At 41.5% G+C, this 21,299-nt stretch overlaps 1 protein-coding gene and 1 long non-coding RNA gene across 2 annotated transcripts; one reads left to right on the top strand and one right to left on the bottom strand.

Annotated features, from left to right (window-relative positions):
- Positions 1 to 2,541: 2,541 nt before the first annotated feature.
- Positions 2,542 to 20,769, top strand: dipk2b (divergent protein kinase domain 2B). Its single transcript, XM_052014529.1, has 5 exons — positions 2,542 to 2,954; positions 7,110 to 7,374; positions 12,275 to 12,448; positions 15,871 to 16,159; positions 20,423 to 20,769. Exons 1-5 carry the CDS (start codon positions 2,710 to 2,712, stop codon positions 20,758 to 20,760), a joined length of 1,311 nt encoding a protein of 436 aa, XP_051870489.1. The 5' UTR covers positions 2,542 to 2,709; the 3' UTR covers positions 20,761 to 20,769.
- LOC127569717 (uncharacterized) lies at positions 8,490 to 18,291 on the bottom strand. Its single transcript, XR_007956234.1, has 3 exons — positions 18,262 to 18,291; positions 17,678 to 17,759; positions 8,490 to 8,605 (listed from the first exon to the last, which is right to left on the bottom strand). It is a non-coding gene; the product is annotated as an uncharacterized LOC127569717 (long non-coding RNA).
- Positions 20,770 to 21,299: the final 530 nt, after the last annotated feature.

Genomic DNA, 21,299 nt, shown 5'->3' with positions numbered 1-21,299 from the left:
AGTGCAACTGACTGCTCAGAGGGCAACAGTAATTTCCAAGTTGGCAGCTCCCTTTTCTCGCAGTCCAGCAATCTGAGCCAAGTGGAGACCAAGCCGTTTCCAGGTGACATCTCTGTCTCTCTGAAGAATGACAATCTGTTCCTAAGCAGAGGAAGCAGGATTCTAAGTAGAGTGCTCAGAGACCCCACACGGCCAGAGAGTTTCAATGATGTCTGCTTTTGGATCCAGGGACACAGACACCAGCTCCAACAACCTCTGTAACACTGGCTGTCAGCGAATCTTCGGTGTTGCTTTTGACTGATGCAGCTGAAGGTAGCTTGTGAGGTGCAGTTCCACGTAAAAAAGTGGGTTGGTAGGTTAATCAGCGACTGTAAATTGCCCCTTGTGTGCAGGTAAGTGGTAGAATCTGGGGAGAGTCAATGAGAATGTGGGGATTATAAAATGGGATTAGAGTAAATGAGTACTTTATGTTGGCATGGACTCAGTGGGTCAGAGGGCCTGTTTCCGTGCTGAATGACTCTATGCTTCAGCTCAATGTCAAGATCGATCATGGAATCTCTTGTGGTCTGGGTGAGTCATTCCTTGAATGGCCAGCTAGATGAACTTCCTCTTCATTATAGGTCCAATTGGAATTCTGAATTTCGAGTTCAGAAATGGGATAAATTCTCCTTTCCTTCCATTGGCCCTTTCTCTGCCATTTCAGCAATGCCACACATGGTTTGGAGGCTCCGAATGAGTGCATATATACTCACTTTAGCAGGACAAAGTTCCACTTATTTACAAAAGAATACTGCCCACCACTAAATTGGTGGTCTTTTTATGGGTGAACCTATCAACCACCTGAATTAGTGCAAGTGTTCCTCCAGATTTAAAATAAGGCTCTTGTATGGGGAGTTACAACATGCTCTATATAAAATTTGAACAGCATTTGAGGCATCCAAACACAATATCCTTAAAGGGGCAAGTAGCAGCCTCTTAAAACAGATTTAAAACTTCAGTGTCACTATCCGTGGATCCAGAACGAATAGAAGTGGTCTTAATGGTTCCACAAAACAAATTCAAGCTGCCAGTCCACAGTTTGGATGTCATGTTACAGTTGTACAAATCGTTGGTTAGGCCACTGTTGGAATAGTGTATGCAGTTCTGGTTGCCATGTGAGAGAATATGTTTAAGCTAGAGAAGGTGCAGAAAAGATTCACAGGAACACTACCTGGACTGGAGGGCTTGAGTTATAAGGAGAAATTGAATAGGCTAGGACTGTTTTCCCTGGAGTGAAGGAAGCTGAGGGGTGACCTAATAGAAGTTTATAAAATTATGAGGGGCAGAGATAGGGTAGATAGTTGAGTGATTTTCCCAGGGTAAGGGGGCATAGATTTAAATTGAGAGGGAAAAGACTTAAAGGGGATCCGAGGGACAAGTGTTTCCACATAGAGTGGTGGGTCCATTGAACAAGTTGCCAGAGGAGGTTGTAGAGGTGGATACACTTACAACATTTAAAAGACATTTGGGCAAATGCATGGATAGGGAAAGTTCAATGGGATTAGCATAGATAGGCATTTTGGTCGGCATGGACAAGTTGGGCTAAAAGGACTGTTTCCATGCTGTATAACTCAATGAATCTCACCTCTTTCCCTACCACACCCCACACCTCGGTGTAAGCCTACTTTGGTTAGAACCCAAACAAGTTGTATGGAGCATCCACTGCTGGTCAAAATTTCAATGATCAGGCCTGAGGACGAATTTATTACAAACCCTGAGCTTCTCCATTCTGTTGCATCACTTTTTGTACACAAGCAGAACTGTGCCAGACTGGGGCGGCCTCCAATCTTTTTCATCAAATGTCATAAGAGAACAGGGACTATTAAAAACCCCCGTGACCTATGAAATTCCTTCACGGTGCACACATTAATCATCCTTATCGTGGACTCACTAAGCATTTACCTGTGAGCACGTACTACAATATTTCTTCCGCAGTTCTCGAATACCGCAACACCTGCGATACAGAAGGGTTGCAATTCCTAGAACACTGTCGATATCACAATTTTCGACAACACAAAGCTGTGTCATCTGCACATGTATCAAGAAATGCTGGTTGAAAAAAAATTATTTACTTTTTTTCCATGTAAATTCCATTTTATTTATTCTGGATCTCAAATTTTTGGGAAGCGATGCGAATTCTGTAAGGGCAAATTTCCATTACCCGAATGGCTGTAATGTGGGTGTTGTCTGCATGTATATTTTTTTTTAAATTGATATATCTACGAATCCTCAAATTTCTACTATTCAGTAGTGGCTGATAGTTCAAATGACATTCCCTTTGCCAATTAGTAACAAAGATTACATTTTGTAAAAGGGCAAAACTGTTGATAAAACTTTCAAATAACTTGTGAATTGAGAAAAAGGTCAGGATATCCGACCATTATCTATTACACAGCACATGAGCTTACTGATGTTATTGTGCTATACAGATAAGAGGCAAACATATGTTGTATCCTAACACATTCCTGGACTGGAGAACATGGAGGAAGTATGACCATAGCAACCAGATTATCAGCATGCTCCATATTTCCTCTCAGAACAATCCACACAGAAATGGAGCTTATTGGACTGACAGCATCGTCACTTCAGTTTTCATAACTACGTGCCAAAAATATTCCAATAACGATTTACATTTAACTTTCTGAATATGTGTTGCTGCACAGTTGATGAATGTGTATAAAGCAGTTAAAAGATAAAAGTGTGGACGACTTGGCAAATATGTGGACTTGTACCATTTGGTTCTTAATGTTTCTGGCACCCTGGGAAATAAGTTTAAACATAAGAGCTGAAGACATTACTAACATAACAAAGCTGAAACCAGTCTACAACTTTGGCAAGAACTTTCTGGGTTTGGATAAGTGTAATGCCTGTATCGGAACATCGTTGTGCAAAAAATTCTTTGAAGAAAAAATCAGGTAAGATTTGTGTTCATGTCTGGTTCAGAAGAACCATTTATGACAGACTGTAAACTCTGTCAGGTATATAAAGAGCCAAATATATTTAAAATATCAATTTCTATTAAATAACCCTAATTTTGATTTTTCCGATTTATTTCCATGCTGAAAATGAAAAGTTTGGCAACGCCTTTCTGGTTTTGGGTGTGCGTTAAGTAGTGGCTGGTTTGGGTGTAGAAGTGTACTGAAACTGTTCCCCACAATTTGACTCTTTTCTTTTCCACAGAGTTGCACCCTGTTTTGGCATTTTTAAATACACTGTCTTGAGCTGGACGTCCATTTGAATCGCAAAATTCCAAAAAAACTTTGGAAGCAATGAGAAATCCCAGTGGAATGTGGGACTGACAGAAGGAAATGCCTTGTTATAAGACCCCATTTGCTTTAATAGTTTACTGCTACATTCTACCCAAGTATTAGAAACAAAGTATTAGAAACAGACAAGAAAGAAACTTTGTCATAGTAGAAATTAAGTAATCACAAAAGGGAACAGAATGGTGCCCATGATATTATCAGTGCCTTTCCTCTGCTTTGTACAATTATCACTGTATCTTTCTCCAAGCTAAGGACAGTGTGAAGTTTATTTGACATGAGGATATCATATATAATATATGGACAAAAATGCAGTCTGGTGACATGAATCCTTTTCCTCCCAAAATGGTATCAAACCTTCCACACCCAACTTTTCCTGTTGAAGGAAACAAACCGGAGACACAAGAGAGACTGCAGACGTTGGAAATCTGCAGCAACACACACAAAATGCTGGAGGAACTCAACTGGTCAGGCAGCATCTTTTGAAGGGAAATGAACAGTTTACGTTTTGGGTCAAAACCCTTCATCAGGACTGAAACAAAAGAGGGCAGAAGCCTGAATAAGAGGAATGGGAGGGAGGGGCAGGAGCATGAGCTGGTGGGTGATAGGTGAAACCACGAAGGGGGAAGGTAGGTAGGTGGGAGAGGAGGGGGGAAGGTAGGGAGGGGGGAGGTGGAAGAGGCAAAAGGTTCAATTGGATGGAATCTGATAGGAGAGGACAGTAGACTGTGGAATAAAGGGAAGAAGGTGGGGAACCAGAGGAAGGTGTGGGTGAGGGGCAGGTCGGGAGGGGGAGAGGAGGGGGAAAGAAGGCGTAAAAGGGACCAGAGGGATAACCGAAGGAGGGGGGTGGTGGGGGGGGGGGGGGGGGAGAGAAGAAGAAGAAACAAAAAAAAAGGGGGCAGCGGTTACCAGAAATTAGAGAAACCGATGTTGATGCGTCAGATTGGAGACTACCAAAACGAAATATGAGGTGTTGTTCCTCTAATCTGCGTTTAGCCTCAACTTGACAGTAGAGGAGGCCGTGGACAGACATGTCAGTATGGGAATGGGAAGTGGAATTGAAATGGCTGACCACCGGCAGATCCTGGCTGTTCTGGCGGATGGAGCGAAGGTGCTCGATGAAGCATTCACCCAATCTGCGTCAGGTCTCCAGAGGAGGCCACACTGGGAGCACCAGATGCAATAAATGACCACTATGGATTCACATGTGAAGTGCTGCCTAACCTGGAAGGACTGCTTAGGGCCCTGAATGCTGGTGAGGGAGGAAATGTAGGGACAGGTGTAACACTTAGAACAGTTGCAGGGATAAGTGCCTGGAGGGGGAAATCAATGGAGAGGAATGAGTAGACAAGGGAGTCGCAGAGAGAGCGATCCCTGCTGAAAGCGGAGAGGAGAGGGGAGGGGAAGATATATCTGGTGGTGGGATCCCATTGGAGATGGTGCAAGTTGCAGAGAATGATATGTTGGATATGGAGGCTCATGGGGTGATGGGTGAGGACAAAGGAACCCTATCCCAATTATGTCGGGGGGGGGGGGGGGGGGGGTTGCTGGGATGGGATGAGGGCAGACGTGCAGGAAATGGAGGAGATGCAGGTGAGGGCTGCATTGATAGCAGTGGAGGGGAAACCGTGTTTTCTGAAAAAAAGAGGACATCTTGGATGTCCTGGAATGGAAAGCCTCATCATGAGAACAGTTGCGGCGGAGGTGGAGGAACTGAGAGAAGGGAATAGCATCCTTTCAAGTAACAAGGTGGGAAGAGGTGTGGTCAAGGTAACTGTGGGAGTCAGTGGGTTTGTAAAAGATGTCAGTAGATAATCTGTCTCTAGAGATGGAGACAGAGAGATCAAGAAAGGGGAGAGAGGCGTCGGAAACGGACCAAGTGAATTTGAGGGCAGGGTGGAGGTTGGTGGCAGAGCTGATGAAGTTGACGAGTTCAGCACGGATGCAGGAAGCAGCACCAATGAAGTCATCAACGTAGTGGAGACAGAGTTGAGGAGCGTCACTGGTGTAAGTTTAGAACATGGGTTGTTCCACATAGCCAATGAAAAGGCAGGCATAGCTGGGGCCCATGCGAGAACCCATGGCTACACCTTTGGTCTGGAGAAAGCGAGCTACTGTCCTCTCCTATCAGATTCCATCTTGTTCAACCCTTTGCTTCTTCCACCTATCACCTCCAAGCTTATATCATTCCCACTTCCCCCCCCCACCCCACCTACCTACCTTCCCCCATCCCCTGTATTCACCTATCATCTGCCAGTTTGTGCTCCTCCCCCTCACCCCCATCCCTTTTATTTTGGCTTCTGCCCTCTTTCTTTCCAATCTTCATGAAGGGTCTCAGCCCAAAACATCAACTGTTCATTTCCCTCCATAGACGCTGCCTTACCTGCTGAGTTCCTCCAGCATTTCATGTGCGTTGATCAAGGAAACAACCCCACGTTTATCTTAGACAAAAGCAGAAAATGCTGAATGGATCCAGCGGGGTGCTAGGGAGATAAGCTAGTCAATGTTTCAGGTCAAGGACTGTCCATCAGAACTGGAAAAGTGAGAAAACAAGCATGTTTTAGTTTGTTGAGGCATGGATTGCGATGGAGAGGAAATGTTTGAGAGCGTGGAGACCAAAGTTATCAAAGTAACAATTACTTTAAATAGCTGCAGTTAGGGACAGAAGAAAAAAAAAAGCACATGGAAAGCGAGACATACAGCCTCAATCCGTGAAGAGAAAAAAAAACTAGTGTCTTAAATTGTTAAATTTGAAAACAAGTCCTGGGGGCTGCCATATGACCAGTTTCTTGAGCTTACTCTGGAACAATACAGGAGGCCAAATAGTGGCAGTGGGATGGAGAATTAAAAAGACAGGGGACCTCAGCATTGTAATTGTCCAGTAAACAGAAGTGATCAGAAAAAGTCACCCACATGCATTTGGTTTATCCAATAGAGAAATGAGCACATTATGAATAATGAATGAAGTACATTTGATTGGAAGTGCAAGTGAATTGCTGCTTCAGCTGAAAGGTGCATTTGAGTCCCTGAATGATGGAAAATGAAGAGATAAAAGGGCAGGGTGTTGCATCTTCCACTGCTTCAAGGAAGTGAGACTCCCTGCTGGAAATAGAAGAGTGAACCAGGGAATCATGGAGGGAGTGGTCCGTTTGGAATACTGATTGGGGAGTGGAGGAGTGGGAAAGGTGTGTCTGCTGTGAAATCCTGTTGAAGGTGGTGGAAATTACAGAGGAGGGTCAACTGAGTGTGAAAGCTGGTGGGGTGGAAAGTGAGGACATCGGGAACCCTGTGCTTATTCTAGCTGGGAAGACGTGAAAGCAGAGTTCATGAAATAGAACAGATGTGACTGAGAACCCTGTAAACTACAGTAGAGGGGAACCCACGGTTCAGGGAAAAGGAAGATACCATAAAGGCACTGGGGTGCAAATCTCATCATCAAATTAGATACATCAGAGACAGACAAAATCTGAGAATTATAAAGTCCATGCAGGAAGTAGGCTGAGAGGTATAAGTGACAGAGCTGTGGTCGAGATAGCTGTGGAAGCCGATGCCACTAAAATGGATATTGATCACTAATCCAACCATATACATCTTCTTCAACCATTCCCTCAACTAATCAACCAAGATTATTGAATTAAGAAGTTGGTTTGCTCTGAGTAAGAAGCTGTGCTAAATTACATAATAACGTCTATGGTAAACACACGGAGTGAAAGGATAAAAAAAATTGTGTTTGTAGGATGCACAGGAATTCTTTACCTACATCTCATGTCTCCACATTTGTCTCATAAATTGAATTGTTTGCAGATTTGAGAACTGGCTATCTGCAGATTTGAGACTCCCCCCCAGCTACAGGAACACTTACTTTGCCAATTATAGCGTTGATGCTGAGACCTGGAAGCCAGTCGTCATTTCTCGATTACAAAGCACATATCAGAATGAACTTTCTGATCAGAAAATCTGCATCTCAGCAGCAAAGAAAGTTGCGTGCAGCATTGAAAATGTCCTCAGAGCCACAGAGCGTTTCCAGAAATGGCTCACAGCTGATCGGCTGACTGTTGAGCTGGTCCAGGTATGTTTTTGAATTACAAGTTGTAATTATTGGATTTCTTTAAGTCATGAAGCTCAGGTAAACATCAATCCTGTTTCATATCTGTAGGAAAACAACAAACGCCCAGTCACTGGAAAAGCTGTAGGAACATCAAGAGACCATAACAAAAATATACAGTTTAGAAAATATATTACATACATGTTCCTAAAAGCATGAACAGTTTAAGATGTAATGTAACCAGGTACCTGAAAACTGAAGGAAATTAATAAACATGTGGGAAAGAGCAGCAAAAAACTGCAAATGCTGGAAATCCAAAACAGTGAAAATGCAAGAAACACACAGCAGGTAAAGCAGCAACCAGGGAGGGAGAAACAAAACCGACATTTCAGGTGTTGTTGGATCCTTCATTAGAACTGGAAAAGCAATGAAACAAGTGTGGTTTATGTTTCAAAGACAGGGAGAGGTGAGAACATCTGCAATAGTACAAGGTCTGAAATTGTTAACATAATTATAAAATAGTTACTAAAGGCAGAAGAGATTAAAAAATGAAACCAATTGAAAAAAAGTACTACATCTGTGGAGACAGAGAGAGAGACACACACACACACAGAATAGAGGTTATCTGAAATTGTTAAACTCAATATCAAGTCTTAAGGGCTGCAATGTATCCAGACTTTTACTCTGAATTCTTCCAATTGAATGTACTGTATTTGGTGCTCAATATGATCTATTCTATATTAGAGAAACAAAATGCAGGTTGTGTCTACAAGTGCAACATTGAGCTTCCAGTTGCCTGTTACTTTAATTCTCTATCCTCTTCTTGTTTTTGGCCTCCTACATTGCTCCAACAATGCCCAACATAAGCTTGAGGAACAATACCTCATCTTCCTTCTGGGCACGTTGCAGGGAAGTGAATAGCAGCGGAGAAAATAAGAAACAGAAGCACAATTCATTCAGGCCCATATGCCTGCGCCAACATTCAATAAAATCATGGCTGATCTTTTACCTCAGCACCACTTTCCTTCACATCCTACATCCCTTGATTCTTTAAATATCTAAAAATCAATCAACCTCTCTCTTGAATATACTCAGTGACAAATCATCCATTACCCTCATGTTGAGAATTCCAAAGATTCACTGAAGTGAAGAAATTTCTTTTCATCTGTGTTCTGAATGGCTGACCTTTAATTTTGGGACTGTGACCCCTCAACATGTCAGCCCAAGAAAGGGAGACACGGCAGATACTGGAAATCTGGAACAACACGCACAAAATGTTGGAGGAACTCAGCGGGTCAGGCAGCATCTAAAGAAGGAAATGAACAGTCAACATTTTGAGCCGAAACACTTCATCAGGACTGGAAAGAAAGAGGGCAGAAGCCAGAATAAAATGTTGGGGGAGGGGGAGGAGCACGAGCTGGCAGGTGAAAGGTGAATCCAGATGAGGGGGGAAGGTAGAGGGAGGGGAAGTGGGAATGATGCAAGAAGCTGAGAGGTGATAGGTGGAAGACGCAAAGGGTTGAACAAGATGGAATCGGATAGGACAGAGTGTATACCATGGAATAAAGGGAAGGAGGTGGGGAACCTGAGGGAGGAAGGTATGGGTGAAGGGCAGGTCATGAGGATGGGGGAGGGGAAAGATAAGGGGTGAAGGGGGCTAGAGGGATAAGGGAAAACCAAGTGAAAGGGAAAAATGGGGAGAGTGGTTACCAGAAGTTAGAGTAATCGACGTTGATACTGTCAGGTTGTAGACTATGAGGTGTTGTTCCTCTAATCTGTGCTTAGCCTCAACTTGGCAGTAGAAGAGGCCGTGGACAGAGATGTCAGTGTGGGAATGGGAAATGGAATTAAAATGGCTGGCCACTGGGAGATCTTGGTTGCTCCAGCAGACAGGGCAAAGGTGCTCTATGAAGCAATCCCCCAATCTGCATTGGGTCTCACTGACGTAGAGGAGGCCATACCGGGAGGACTAGATGGAATAAATGACACCCTTGGAAGCACAGGTGAAGCACTGCCTCATCTGCAAGAACTGTTTATGGCTCTGAATGGTTGTGAGGGAGGTGGTGTAGGGGCAGGTTTACACCTGGTTACAGGGGATAAGTGTCTGGAGGGGGATTGGTGGTGAGGGATGAGTGTAACTCCTTTTCAAGATCTGTAACAAATTTATGATACTTCCATTTTTCCAAGTTCAAGACGACATTCTATTTAACATCTCTTCATATCACGATCACGCAAAGTGCAGTGAAGGTCCATTGGAATCTTCACTGTACTTCTATTGCATGCGGTCAGACCTGAACACAATATTACAGGTGCCATCTCACCAGGACACTAGGTGAGTGGAACAGGACATCTCAATTCTTGCACTGCTCACATAAGAGAAAGACTTATGGGGACCATTCATGAAAGTGAAGCTTCTTAAATGGAAGGTTTTATTTACTTGTTATATGTTATATTTGCCTTGCCTTTGCAGTGGAAGTTAGCACACATAATGTTATAGTCTTCTGTGTATTGTATATGCATATTAGTTCCTTGTGAGTTAGGATAAGGGAATTTGGCCCGTTGAGTCTATGCCGACTCTCAGAGTAATGTCATCAATTTCCCTGTAGCCTACTCTCTCTCTCTCTCTCTCATGCCCATTAACACATTCCCAATTCTCCCACCAGCCACGTTGATCATGGATAATTTATGGCAGCCAGTTAATTTAATAACCAGCATATATTTTGAACGTGGAAGGAAACCAGGGCACTGGAAGTCAGGATCAAACCTGGGCTGCTGGAGCTCTGAGGCAGCAGCACTACCTGCAGAACCACTGTGCCCAAATAGATTATGTAACATGGAAATTCTGGCAACTAAGGTTTGATAATCATATAGCAGAGCGATATAGATAAAGCTCGATGCATCTTTTACTGGATAATTCAAATTTGGAGTTAAATAGTAACATTGATTTGCATTTAGATTATAATTCCAAGTAAGCTTGTCACCAAACTCCAAGACCTAGGACTCAACACCTCCCTCTGTAACTGGATCCTTGACTTTCTAACAAACAGACCGCAATCAATGAGGATAGGCAGCAATACTTCCGGCACGATTATTCTCAACACTGGTGCCCCACAAGGCTGCCTCCTCAGCCCTCTACTCTACTCCCTATACACTCATGACTGCGTGGCCAGATTCTGCTCTAACTCCATCTACAAGTTTGTAGGTGATCCCACCGTTGTAGGCCGTATCTCAAACAGCGATGAGTCGGAATACAGGAAGGAGACAGAGAGCTTAGTGGAATGGTGTCATGACAACAACCTTGCCCTCAATGTCAACAAAAGAGCTGGTCATTGACTTCAGGAAAGGGGGCAGTGTACATGCACCTGCCTACATCAATGGTGCTGAGGTTGAGAGGGTTGAGAGCTTCAAGTTCCTGGAAGTGAACATCACCAACAGCCTGTCCTGGTCAAATCATGTAGAAGCCACGGCCAAGAAAGCTCACCAGCACCTCTGCTTCCTCAGGAGGCTAAAGAAATTTGGTTTGTCCCCTTTGATTCTCACCAACTTTTACAGATGCACCATAGAAAGCATCCTATCTGGATGTATCACAGCTTGGTACGGCAACTGCTCTGCCCAGGACCGCAAGAAACTGCAGAGAGTTGTGGACACAGCCCAGCGCATCACAGACACCAGCCTCCCCTCCTTGGACTCTGTCTTTACCTCTCACTGTCTTGGCGAAGCAGCCAGCATAATCAAAGACCCCACCCACCCGGGACATTCTCTCTTCTCTCCTCTTCCATCGGGTAGAAGATACAGGAGCCTGAGGGCACGTACCACCAGACTTAAGGACAGCTTCTACCCCACTGTGATAAGACTATTGAACAGTTCCCTTTTACAATGAGATGGACTATGACCTTATGATCTACCTTGTTGTGAACTTGCACCTTATTGCACTGCACTTTCTCTGTAGCTGTGACACTTTACTCTGTACTGTTATTGTTTTTACCTGTACTACATCAATGCACTCTGTACTGACTCAATGTAACTGCTCTGTGTAATGAATTGACCTGTACGATCAGTTTGTAAGATAAGTTTTTCACTGTACCTCAGTACAAGTGACAATAATAAACCAATACTTTGACTTTCTGTTGAAGTTCCTTCCACCATGTTTTCACCTAAACATTATAATTTAGATGCAGTCACCCTAAATTGCTCCATGTACCAGCTTATTTAAATTTTAAAATCAATTTCCTGCCAGAAACAGCAAGGCCTCACCATTTTATTCAAATCCACATCAGAGTTAAGTCAAGGGCAACATGGTAGCAGTTAGAGAGATTCTTAGGTGCAAAAAAAACAAAGCTGGCACAAAATCTGGCACTCGTTTGTATGCTTAGAGCTTTAAGAGACTTTTCTATATGATCACCTTTCTGTTGGAATACAAATAGTTTTGTTGCTATTGTAAACTACAGCCATTCCATTATATATCACCCCTGCCCTTTAAGTTAGTCCTTCAGGCCCATCAGGACTATGAACACCATCAGATGTCCTGCCTTCCCAGCCAGCAAGATGTGCAGAAAGAGCACGATTAGCACGTGAAGACTGCCAGTTTAATGTTAATGAAAACTTATTATGAACATTGAGTAGAACTTTCCTTGACTATATTGAGGAGATGCGGCAGCATGCCTTGCCCATCATCTCCTTGTTCTGCAAATGTCCAAAGTCAAAAGGAAGACAGAATTGCTCAACGTTAGAACTGGACAGGGTTTAACCAGCAATTGACTATACAGTACAATTATAAAATATTAGGAGAGACAAAACTGAAGTGTAAGCCATTGAGCAGCTGAGTGCTTTTATTTTTGATCCATATTGTTGCTGTGTGCTGCTCTTGTAAGCTCTTCTTTACCTCCACATAGATTTTAATCAACTCAATTTTTTTGTACTACAGAGTCTCCCTAGCCCCTTGCTGAGATGCCCATCCCAGCGGCTATTGGACCGGATCGTTCGACGTTATGCTGAAGTGAGGGATTCAGGTAGTGTCCTGATGCGACATTTCACTGATCGAGACAAACTGCGCCTGCTCTATACATTGTCTGTCAACACCCATCCTATTGTCCTACAGGTATAGTTCTGTACAACTACAATTCACTTTCACAGTTCCTATTCTCTCAGAGTGAGGTGCATGCTTATTCCAGAAGAAAAATGTACAAAACTTCCTTTAACAATACTGTAATTTAGTTTTATCTTTAAAAAGTCACTTATCATTAAATATCAATGACTTCAGATATTGCAGTTGCAAAAATTTGTAATGTTTTTTATTTGCCAGTTCAATGCATGAATTGCATTATCTTGCCCTCCATGGTACAATAATTTTTCTTTAAGGATCCTTGGAATTAATTTAAGACACAAAGAACAATGGGAAATAAAATGTCTAATGAAGATGAAGAATTCTTTTTTTTAAAAAAAGTATTTAATGTTATTGAAGAAAAGACTCTGGACCAATTAATGAGACTAAATGCCAGCATGTCCCACGACATTGATGATGGCTACAGAGACATGGAAGGCATTCACTGACTCGTCAGACTCCCAATACCCTAGAATGGGCTCCATGTATTCAAACACATGGATTGAACTCCATGGATTATAACCTTGTGGATCAAGAGGGACATGGCAAAACAATTGGTCAGTTAGCCTGGTGTTGGCAACTAATAGAAAAGACAATTAAATCCAGCAACATTTTATGTTAGATGGTAAGGGGAAGCTGGAAAATCACTGCAATTTGGTACAGACGTGATTTTCTGAAAGTGTTTGACAAAACTATTATGTTTTTGTGGATGCAACTAGCTGGGTTGATAATAATTTTGATGGTTCTGACGCACAGTAAACTCTTGCTTACCTGATATTTATGCATTCAGAAATCAATATTAAGCAATTTCATAAGTTTTTTTCAAAATGCAAAATAAATGTGAAAAGACACTCATCTTAGGAAATGAAACTGGACAGGTGGTGGAGATGTCAGTGGGAACAGTGACCATAGTTCTATAAAAGTTTCAAAATAGTTATGGAAAAGGATAAGGTTGGTCCTCAAGGTCTTGAATTGGTGAGATGCTGATTTCAATAGCATAAGACAGGACCTGGTAAAGGTAGATTGCGAACAGATGCCTGCAGAGTAAACAATGGCTATCAGGTGAGATTCTTTTAAAAGAGAGTCAGTTCAGAGTCCAGTAAGGGGGAAAGGCAAAGATGACAAGATTAGGAAACCTTAGATGACGAAGGATATTGAAGGTTTGATCAGGAAGAAAACAAGGAAGCGTATTGCAGGTATAGACAACTGGAATCAAGGGAGTCTCGAGGAACAGGACGTATGTAGGAGAGAACTTAAAGAAATTACTAGGGCAAAAAGGGACCTTGGTAGGTAAGATTAAAGAGAATCACAAGACATGCTGTAAAGCTATCAGGAGCAAAAAGGTAGCCAGTGAAAGAATGGGTCGCCCTTAGGGAAAATAGGGATAATCAATGTGTGGAGCCAGGCATCGTGAGCTAGGCCCTAAATGAGTACTTCTCGTCTATATTCACCAAAGAGAAAGAAATGAAAGATAGTGAGTTCGGGGAAGAGTGCATGGATAAACTGGAGGTCGAAATGAAAAAGGCATTGGATGTTATGGGACAATAAGAGTTGATAAATTTCCAGGGTTGTAAGAAATCTATTGCAGGATGCTATGGGAAGAGAGGGAGGAGATAGCTGGAGGTCTGATGGAGATTTTTACATCTTCATTAGCCAAAGGTGAGGTGCCAAAAGATTGGAGGATAATTAATCCTGCTCCTTTATTTAAGAAAGGCAACAGTGATAAGCCAGGTAACTACAGGGTGGCGAGTCTTATATCTGTGTTAGGGAAATTATTGGAGAAAATCCAAAGGGATAGGTTTTAGTTACACTTGGAAAGGCTGATCAGAGATAGTAAGCACGGTTTTGTGCAGGGAAAATCCTGTCTCACTATTTGATTGAATTTTTTGAGGAGGTAACTAAGAAGACAAATGAAGGCAGGGCATAGATGTTGTCCATATAGACTTCAGGAAGGCATTTGACGAAGTCCCGCACAATAGGCTAGTCCAGAAGGTGAAGGCATGTGGGATCAAGGTGAGCTGGCTAACTGGATCCAAAACTGGCTTGATGATAGGAGGTCAAGGGTAGTGGAGACCCAATGGTATAGCACAGGAATCAATGCTGGGACCCATTTGTGATATACATCAATGACTTGTCTGTGACTGTAAAAGGCATGATTAGGTTTGCAGATGACACAAAAGTCGGTGGTGTTATGGATAGTGAGGAAGGTTGGCTAAGGCTACAGCAGGATATAGAGCTGATGGAAAGTTGGGTGGAGCATTAGCATTTAGAATTTAATCCCAACAAGTCCAAGTTGATGCATTTTGGGCAAGTCAAATAGCAGCACAAGATATGTACAGTAAATGGTAGGGTGCTAATTAATGTTGGTGAACAGAGGGACCTTGGTGTTCAAGTCGATGTTTCCCTGAAAGTAGCAACATAGGTAGGGTGATGAAGGAGGCACACTTGCCTTCATATGTCAGGGCATAAAATATAAAAGTTGGGACGTTATATTGCAACTTTACAAAACACTGGTTAGACTGCACTTAGAGTATTGTGTGTAGTTCTGGTTGCCACATTATAGGAAAGATGTAATTGTGCTGGAGAGAGCGCAGAGGAGATTCACCAGGATGTTGCTGGGATTGGAGGACATTCGTTATGGGAAGATATTAGGTTGGTTGGGGGCCCTGGAGCGAAGGAGGCTGAGGGGTGACCTGATAGACACACACAAAATTATAAGAGGCATAGATAGGATGGAATCTTTTCTTCATGGTAAAGCTATCAAAAACAAGGCGGCATAGGTTTAATGTGAGAGGAAGGAGTTTTAAATGGGATTTGAGGGGAAAGTTTTCTTTTCACACAGAGAGTGGTTGATATCGGGAACTTGCTGCTGGGGAGGCGGTGGAATCAGATGCAATCAGTACGTTTAAAAGACATTTACTCAAGTACGAACAGGCAAGGCATAGAAGGATACTGATCTAATATGGACAAATGGGATTAGTGTAGATAGGCAAAGAGTTTGGCATGTATGTCGTGGGCCGAAGGGCCTGTTTCTATCTGTGTGTCTCAATGACTTGAGGTGGGGATGTGTGAAATTATCCAATTTGGTAAGAAGAATGGAAAAGTAATTTGTTTTCCTATATTAAAGAAAGGGGAAAGATTGACCAGCAGCAAACCACCCCCACCCGCCATCAACCTCATCAAGCTAAAATAAACCTGTCCAGGAGATCTCACGGTCCTGAAAAGGAAATTGCATGACTTTTGACACTTTCAGGCATAAATTCAGCTTAAAATCTGAAAAGATTTGCACCCACAGCCCTAGTTGTCAATACATTGAAAGCCTTAATGAATGACTATGCCCAGTTTGTAAAGCACAGATCAACAATTCTTCAGTTTAAAAATTCAGTACTGTCCTGTAAAACTGACAAATGTTTATTCAGCTTTTTCCAGGGATAGAAGGATGGCCATTTTTGCGATACTTTGGATCTTGTGGTCGAGTAATTGTGACTCCATGGACAAAATCCATCAAAGAGTTTTACAATGCATCCTCTAAAGTCACTGCTGATGTTGCTTACCAGCTTCTACATATTACTCACTTGCTGGGAAACAATGACTTGAATTATTTCATGTACTATACCAGTGTCCGCAGTAACATGTTTGGCACCTTTGAGGATGGACGACTTTACATTATAGACACTAGCACAATAGGCATCATTGACAAACTGGAAGGTGAGCATTCTCAGTGGACTATTTTATTTATCAGGATGTGTTATCTTGTGTTATGCCTGCAATTACTGTGTGAGTTTAGCAACGTTTTTACACAAAGCACTTCTGCTACTCCATCCATCTCTGGAGTACCTCCTCCAATCTGGATAGCCTTACACTTCACTTTAATATTCTATTTGCCATATTTTTGCCAACTAGTTTAACTTACTTATATCACCTTATGGGCTCTTTATGTCCTCCACACAACTTACTTCAGCCTCACCCCACAACCCCTGTTTGCAAATCAGCTAATTTAATTACATTATACATGGCCCCTCCATCCAAATCACTTAGATAAATTGCAAGAAGCTGAAGCCCCAGGACCAGTCCCGATAACCCACTAGTTACAGCTTACTGACTTGAAAACATCTATTTTCCCTTCCCTTTCTTTACTATCAGTTAACTAATCTTCTCCCTATGCTAACATCTCCCTTAACACCGTGATCTTTGCCGTAACACCTTATCAAAAGATTTGTGGAACTCCAAATACAATGCATCTACTAGATCACCTTTATCTAATGCTTTCCTGACCAAACTCCCAACTTCCATGCTCAGTACATTTAGCTTAACATCTTCAAAAACTCTGTAGCTCCCAACTTTACCTCACCATGTTCAACCAACACAAAGCCACATTCACGATATCCCCATCTACCTGCTGAACTCCAAAGAAACTCAATTGAACAAAAACATGTAAAAATCCTTATCCATCATGATCCTGACCCTCCTTATTACTTTCAGCCCTTACAATGCTCCATGACACCTGCACTCTCAAATTCTGGCCTCTTACGTCCCCCCAAATTTTAGCTGTCCACCACTGGCAGACATAATTCAAGCTGCCAAAACCCTGTACTTCAGAAATTTTACTCCAAACCTCTCTCCCTCTCCCTAGTCCTTTAAATGAAACCTTAAACTGCTTTCATTGACCAAGCTTCTGATTAGGTGAACTAATATCAACTTATGAGAGTAGTGTAAAAATTTGTTTGGTAATGTTCTTGTAAAGCATCTTGGGATATTTTACTGCAATAAAGACAACATAATTGCACATTGTAGTTGAATTAATTGATTTTAAACAGGTTTTCATCAGTATTTATATTTTGATTTTTCATATACTTCAACAGTTCCTTTTAACATCATTCATTGGCTGTTGCAAAACTGATCCATGGTCAGCTGGTTTCATGGTCACTCTCTTTTTAACTGACTTATGTTAATTTGAACACAACTTTACAATCAAGAAAATTCCTTTACAAGGATATTCTAAGGCAAAAAAAATGTTTCAAATTAAAAGGAGCAATATCCGTCAATGTAATGACCTGTGGAGCACATTGGAACTTACTGATTTCCACTTTATATTGAATTTAAGCCCCAGCTCTAAAAATATTTGATGGGGGGACTTGGACAAGTGTATGAAAAACATTGATCGCAGTAATCACAGTAATAGTAGTTAGATCATAAGGTGACATCAAACAAGGAAAAGTTACTCACCTGAATTCAAATAGCACTTTGGAATCTGAGTCAGAAGGCTATAGTGGAGGGTGAAGTCCCACTCTATTCCTATTTAATGTACCTGTGCAGTGAGGTCATAAGAAATAAAAGCATAAAGCTCAATAACATCCCACGTGTTCCTGATGCAGTCCACTTTCTTACTCTTTCCCCTAAAATCCAGATATACAAGCCCCATTGATTCCCCCTTGCACATCTTACTAGCTACATCCTCAAAAGGGACTTCAAACAGGACTTCTCTCTCATAAAACCATGTTGATTGAAACTAATCACATTGTAGTGGATGCTGTTCTCAATGCTGAACAGCCCTTCCCTTTCCTCACAACCAGTTGTTTAAAAATATTTAACAAGTCATTGTCTTAATTTTTTTAAGAATACCAAATGCTTCTGAGACATTAAAATTACCAAAGTTTTAGAACAGATAAATAATTGAACTAAAAAAATAAACACCTCAAAAACTTAAAGACTTGTAAACAAAATATTAAAAATACAATTCTGGATTTTAAAAAGTCTTAGAAATATTTAAGGTTCTTTTTTAAATGACCAACTTATCTTTTGCACATTACCAAACTCTCATCCAAGGTGTAGTCATTCCCTTCTCTTTCCTGCCCTTGCTCTCCCCACCGCCACTTCTTGGGCACGGGACAGAATTTGCCAGCGAAAATGAATCATTATTGTGTGCCATTTAGCTCAAGTCCCCTCTCCTACAATTAACTCTTTCGGGAATCTAGCACTGGAACACAGCCTGATGCCTAGACATTTCTTCGAAATTTATCAAGTCTTCTACACTGAAGACTGATGTAATTTATTTGAAGCTAACAACAAAGCTCCTTCTGCCCAGTTGATATACCAAGTCTATTGAAAATTAATGCTCTTTATTCAATTACCTTTGCAATGAGCTCTTCCAAATTCTTGATCAATATTTCCAAGTGTGTTGCTGCTTTCACTCATGTTTTTTGTTTCTGTTATATCCACCCCACAGTGATTCTACATCCAGTACTAATCTTGACCCTATTTGGCCATGACTGCCATTCCTTTATCACTAACTTCACTCCACCAACCTTACTTTTCCAGAAGGCAGGCAATCTGGAATTTAAAAAAAAATGTATTTGTCGACAAAATGTGGGCATTGCTGGAAATTCAGCTTCGATAATCCATTCCCAAACTGTCTGATTGTTAACTGCCTCAGTTCAATTACATCAGTAGGTCTGGAATCACACAAAGGACAGACCAAATCATGATAAGCAGATTTTTTTTCCCTGATGTACATAAGCAAACCAGAATTTTTCTTCCTCACAACAATGCATTTCATGGTTACCATCCCTGATAATTGTTCTAATTAAAGATTTATTTAATTATCCAAATTTAAGTTCCCTGGCAAACATTGTGGGATCTAAATTAATCCCTGGACCAACAATGCCAGTCTCTGGATGCCCACAATGTTATTATATCTATGTCTTTGTTGCCATGCCACGCTCTTAGTTCATTGAGTTGCTTGTTTTACCTCTTACCTCGATAAGACTTTATACACTACTACTGTTAAATACTTTGTCCCTATCAGAGATATTCTTATCATCATCTATATTTCTGCTCTGCTCTATTGTCTTAATTTTGCCCATTAAATTCCCTCATTCCTCGCAACATAACACACTCTCTCTAGCCATCCCTTTAGCTTGGGGCCTTAAGTATGAAGGGAGTACTGCACTGTTAGTGAAGGCGCCCCCTTTCAGATCAGAGGTTAGATAGCAGTCTGCTCTCCAGTGGTTAAATTATTCGATTGGTCACCAGAGGCTCAGCTAACAATCCAGACTGAAGTTCAAATCCCACAATGGCAATTGCAGAATTTAGATTCAGTTAATCATCAGGAATTGTTTAAAAACAAAAAAATGGTTTTAGTCATGAGTTTTTCCTCAATTAGCACCTTGAAAGCACATTGTCTGGTCATTACCGCACTGCTATTTGTGGGAAGGTGCTGTTTACAAATTGTGCAGTATGTTAAGTGCTCTGACTATACAAAAAAATGAAGTTAAGTCCTGCGGTTGTGAAAACTTTCTCTCTCAACCCATGACAAGATACATCTACTTTTATTATTTATTCTATTACACAATTTTCTAGCTATTATAAAACTGCCTTATACCTACAGTGACAACTAATCAGGTATGGTATGGGATCACTGTCTTCAATGATCCCATCTTCTATCTTCAAAATAGCATAAGATTATTTTAGGTGCCTAGAATGCTCTGCCAGGGGAAATAGTGGAAGCAGATACGACAGCAACATTTAAGAAGGATTTAAACAAGCACATGAACAGGCAAGTAATGGAGTGGTATAGACCATGTGCAGGAAGATGGGATTAGTTTCAATTGGCATCATGGTCAGCACAGACATTGCGGGCCAAAGGCCCTGCTCCTGTGCTGTATCGTTCTGTGTTTTAAAACAATTTTCCTTGGAATCCCCACAGATCTTTACCAAAATTACAATTGACAAACAGGAAAATTCATGTCAATCCACCCCTAAAATTCATGTGTCAGTTCACCTTTGATCACTGGTTACATATTACTGAATTGGTTAGTGCTATGTTCTAAGCCCCTCTCTTATTCACATTGTAAATATACGTATGGCAAGTTTGAACAAAGTTGTTCATATTTCAGTGTCCATTCACCTTTGTACATGAATGAACATGCACAAAAACATGATTTGTTTACATGCTATTTCATCTCTCTGCAGATAAGAAATTCATCCATGGAAAAAAGGATGTCTTCTCGTGTTTGACTTCAGACTGTAAAACTGATTTTTCACCTTGTGGGAACATCAGTGAGGCACAAAACTTCATCAAGGTGTGCAGAGACCTCCTGCCTCACCTAGTGGTAGGCAAATTTGGCTCTTCGCCAACTGTGCAGAACCAAATAGACAGATATCTGAGTCTCTGCAGTGATGAGATGCTCTCCACGAAGGCTATCCTTGAGGCAGCCAGTTGGCTTATGGAACTCTTAAAATCCTTACGTTCTTGTGATCCTCGTTTTGAATACAGATATCCAGAATGCAAATACAATAAAGAATACTAATACCCTGAACCTCCTGCGGGTTTAAATGAATTTGTATTTCAGTGTCCACCTACCTTGCATTTGTGCATATTTATTCACATACAACGAATTTCATAGCATGACCACACTTTTGTAGAGGATTCCATATGAAGTTACTGCAAGACCAGGTCACTGAATCAGGCTATGGAGCGATATTTTGACATCTTTGTAAATCTGTTTCTGAAGGGAAACACAATCACAGAGGAGATGCATTTTGGGAAGTTAAAAGAGGGCAGGACATAAACAGTGAACAACAGGGCCTGGGAATGTTGTTGAACAGAGAGACCTTGGGGTACAAGTATGTAGTTCACTTAAAGTGGCAACACAGGTAGACAGGATGTGAAGTACGGCATGCTTGTTTTAATCGGCCAAGGCATTAAGTACAAGAGTGGGGACGTTGTGTTACAGTTGAAGAATAAGTTGTTTAGGCTGCACTTGGAGTACTGTTTACAGTTCTGGTCGCCACACTACAGGAAAAATGTGACAAAGCTAGAGAGGGTACAGAAAAGAATCACAAGGAT

Source organism: Pristis pectinata, chromosome 4 (genome assembly GCF_009764475.1).
Source record: "Pristis pectinata isolate sPriPec2 chromosome 4, sPriPec2.1.pri, whole genome shotgun sequence".
NCBI lineage: Eukaryota > Metazoa > Chordata > Chondrichthyes > Rhinopristiformes > Pristidae > Pristis > Pristis pectinata.
This window is presented reverse-complemented; position numbering and strand designations above follow the sequence as displayed.

Bases quoted from the DNA above. Each gene is read 5' to 3' on its own strand.
- dipk2b (XM_052014529.1), top strand. From the start codon at position 2,710: ATGTGTATAAAGCAGTTAAAAGATAAAAGTGTGGACGACTTGGCAAAT. The intron at 2,955-7,109 runs GTAAGATTTGTG...AATTGTTTGCAG, and splicing joins TTCTTTGAAGAAAAAATCAG to ATTTGAGAACTGGCTATCTG. The intron at 7,375-12,274 runs GTATGTTTTTGA...TTTGTACTACAG, and splicing joins TGACTGTTGAGCTGGTCCAG to AGTCTCCCTAGCCCCTTGCT.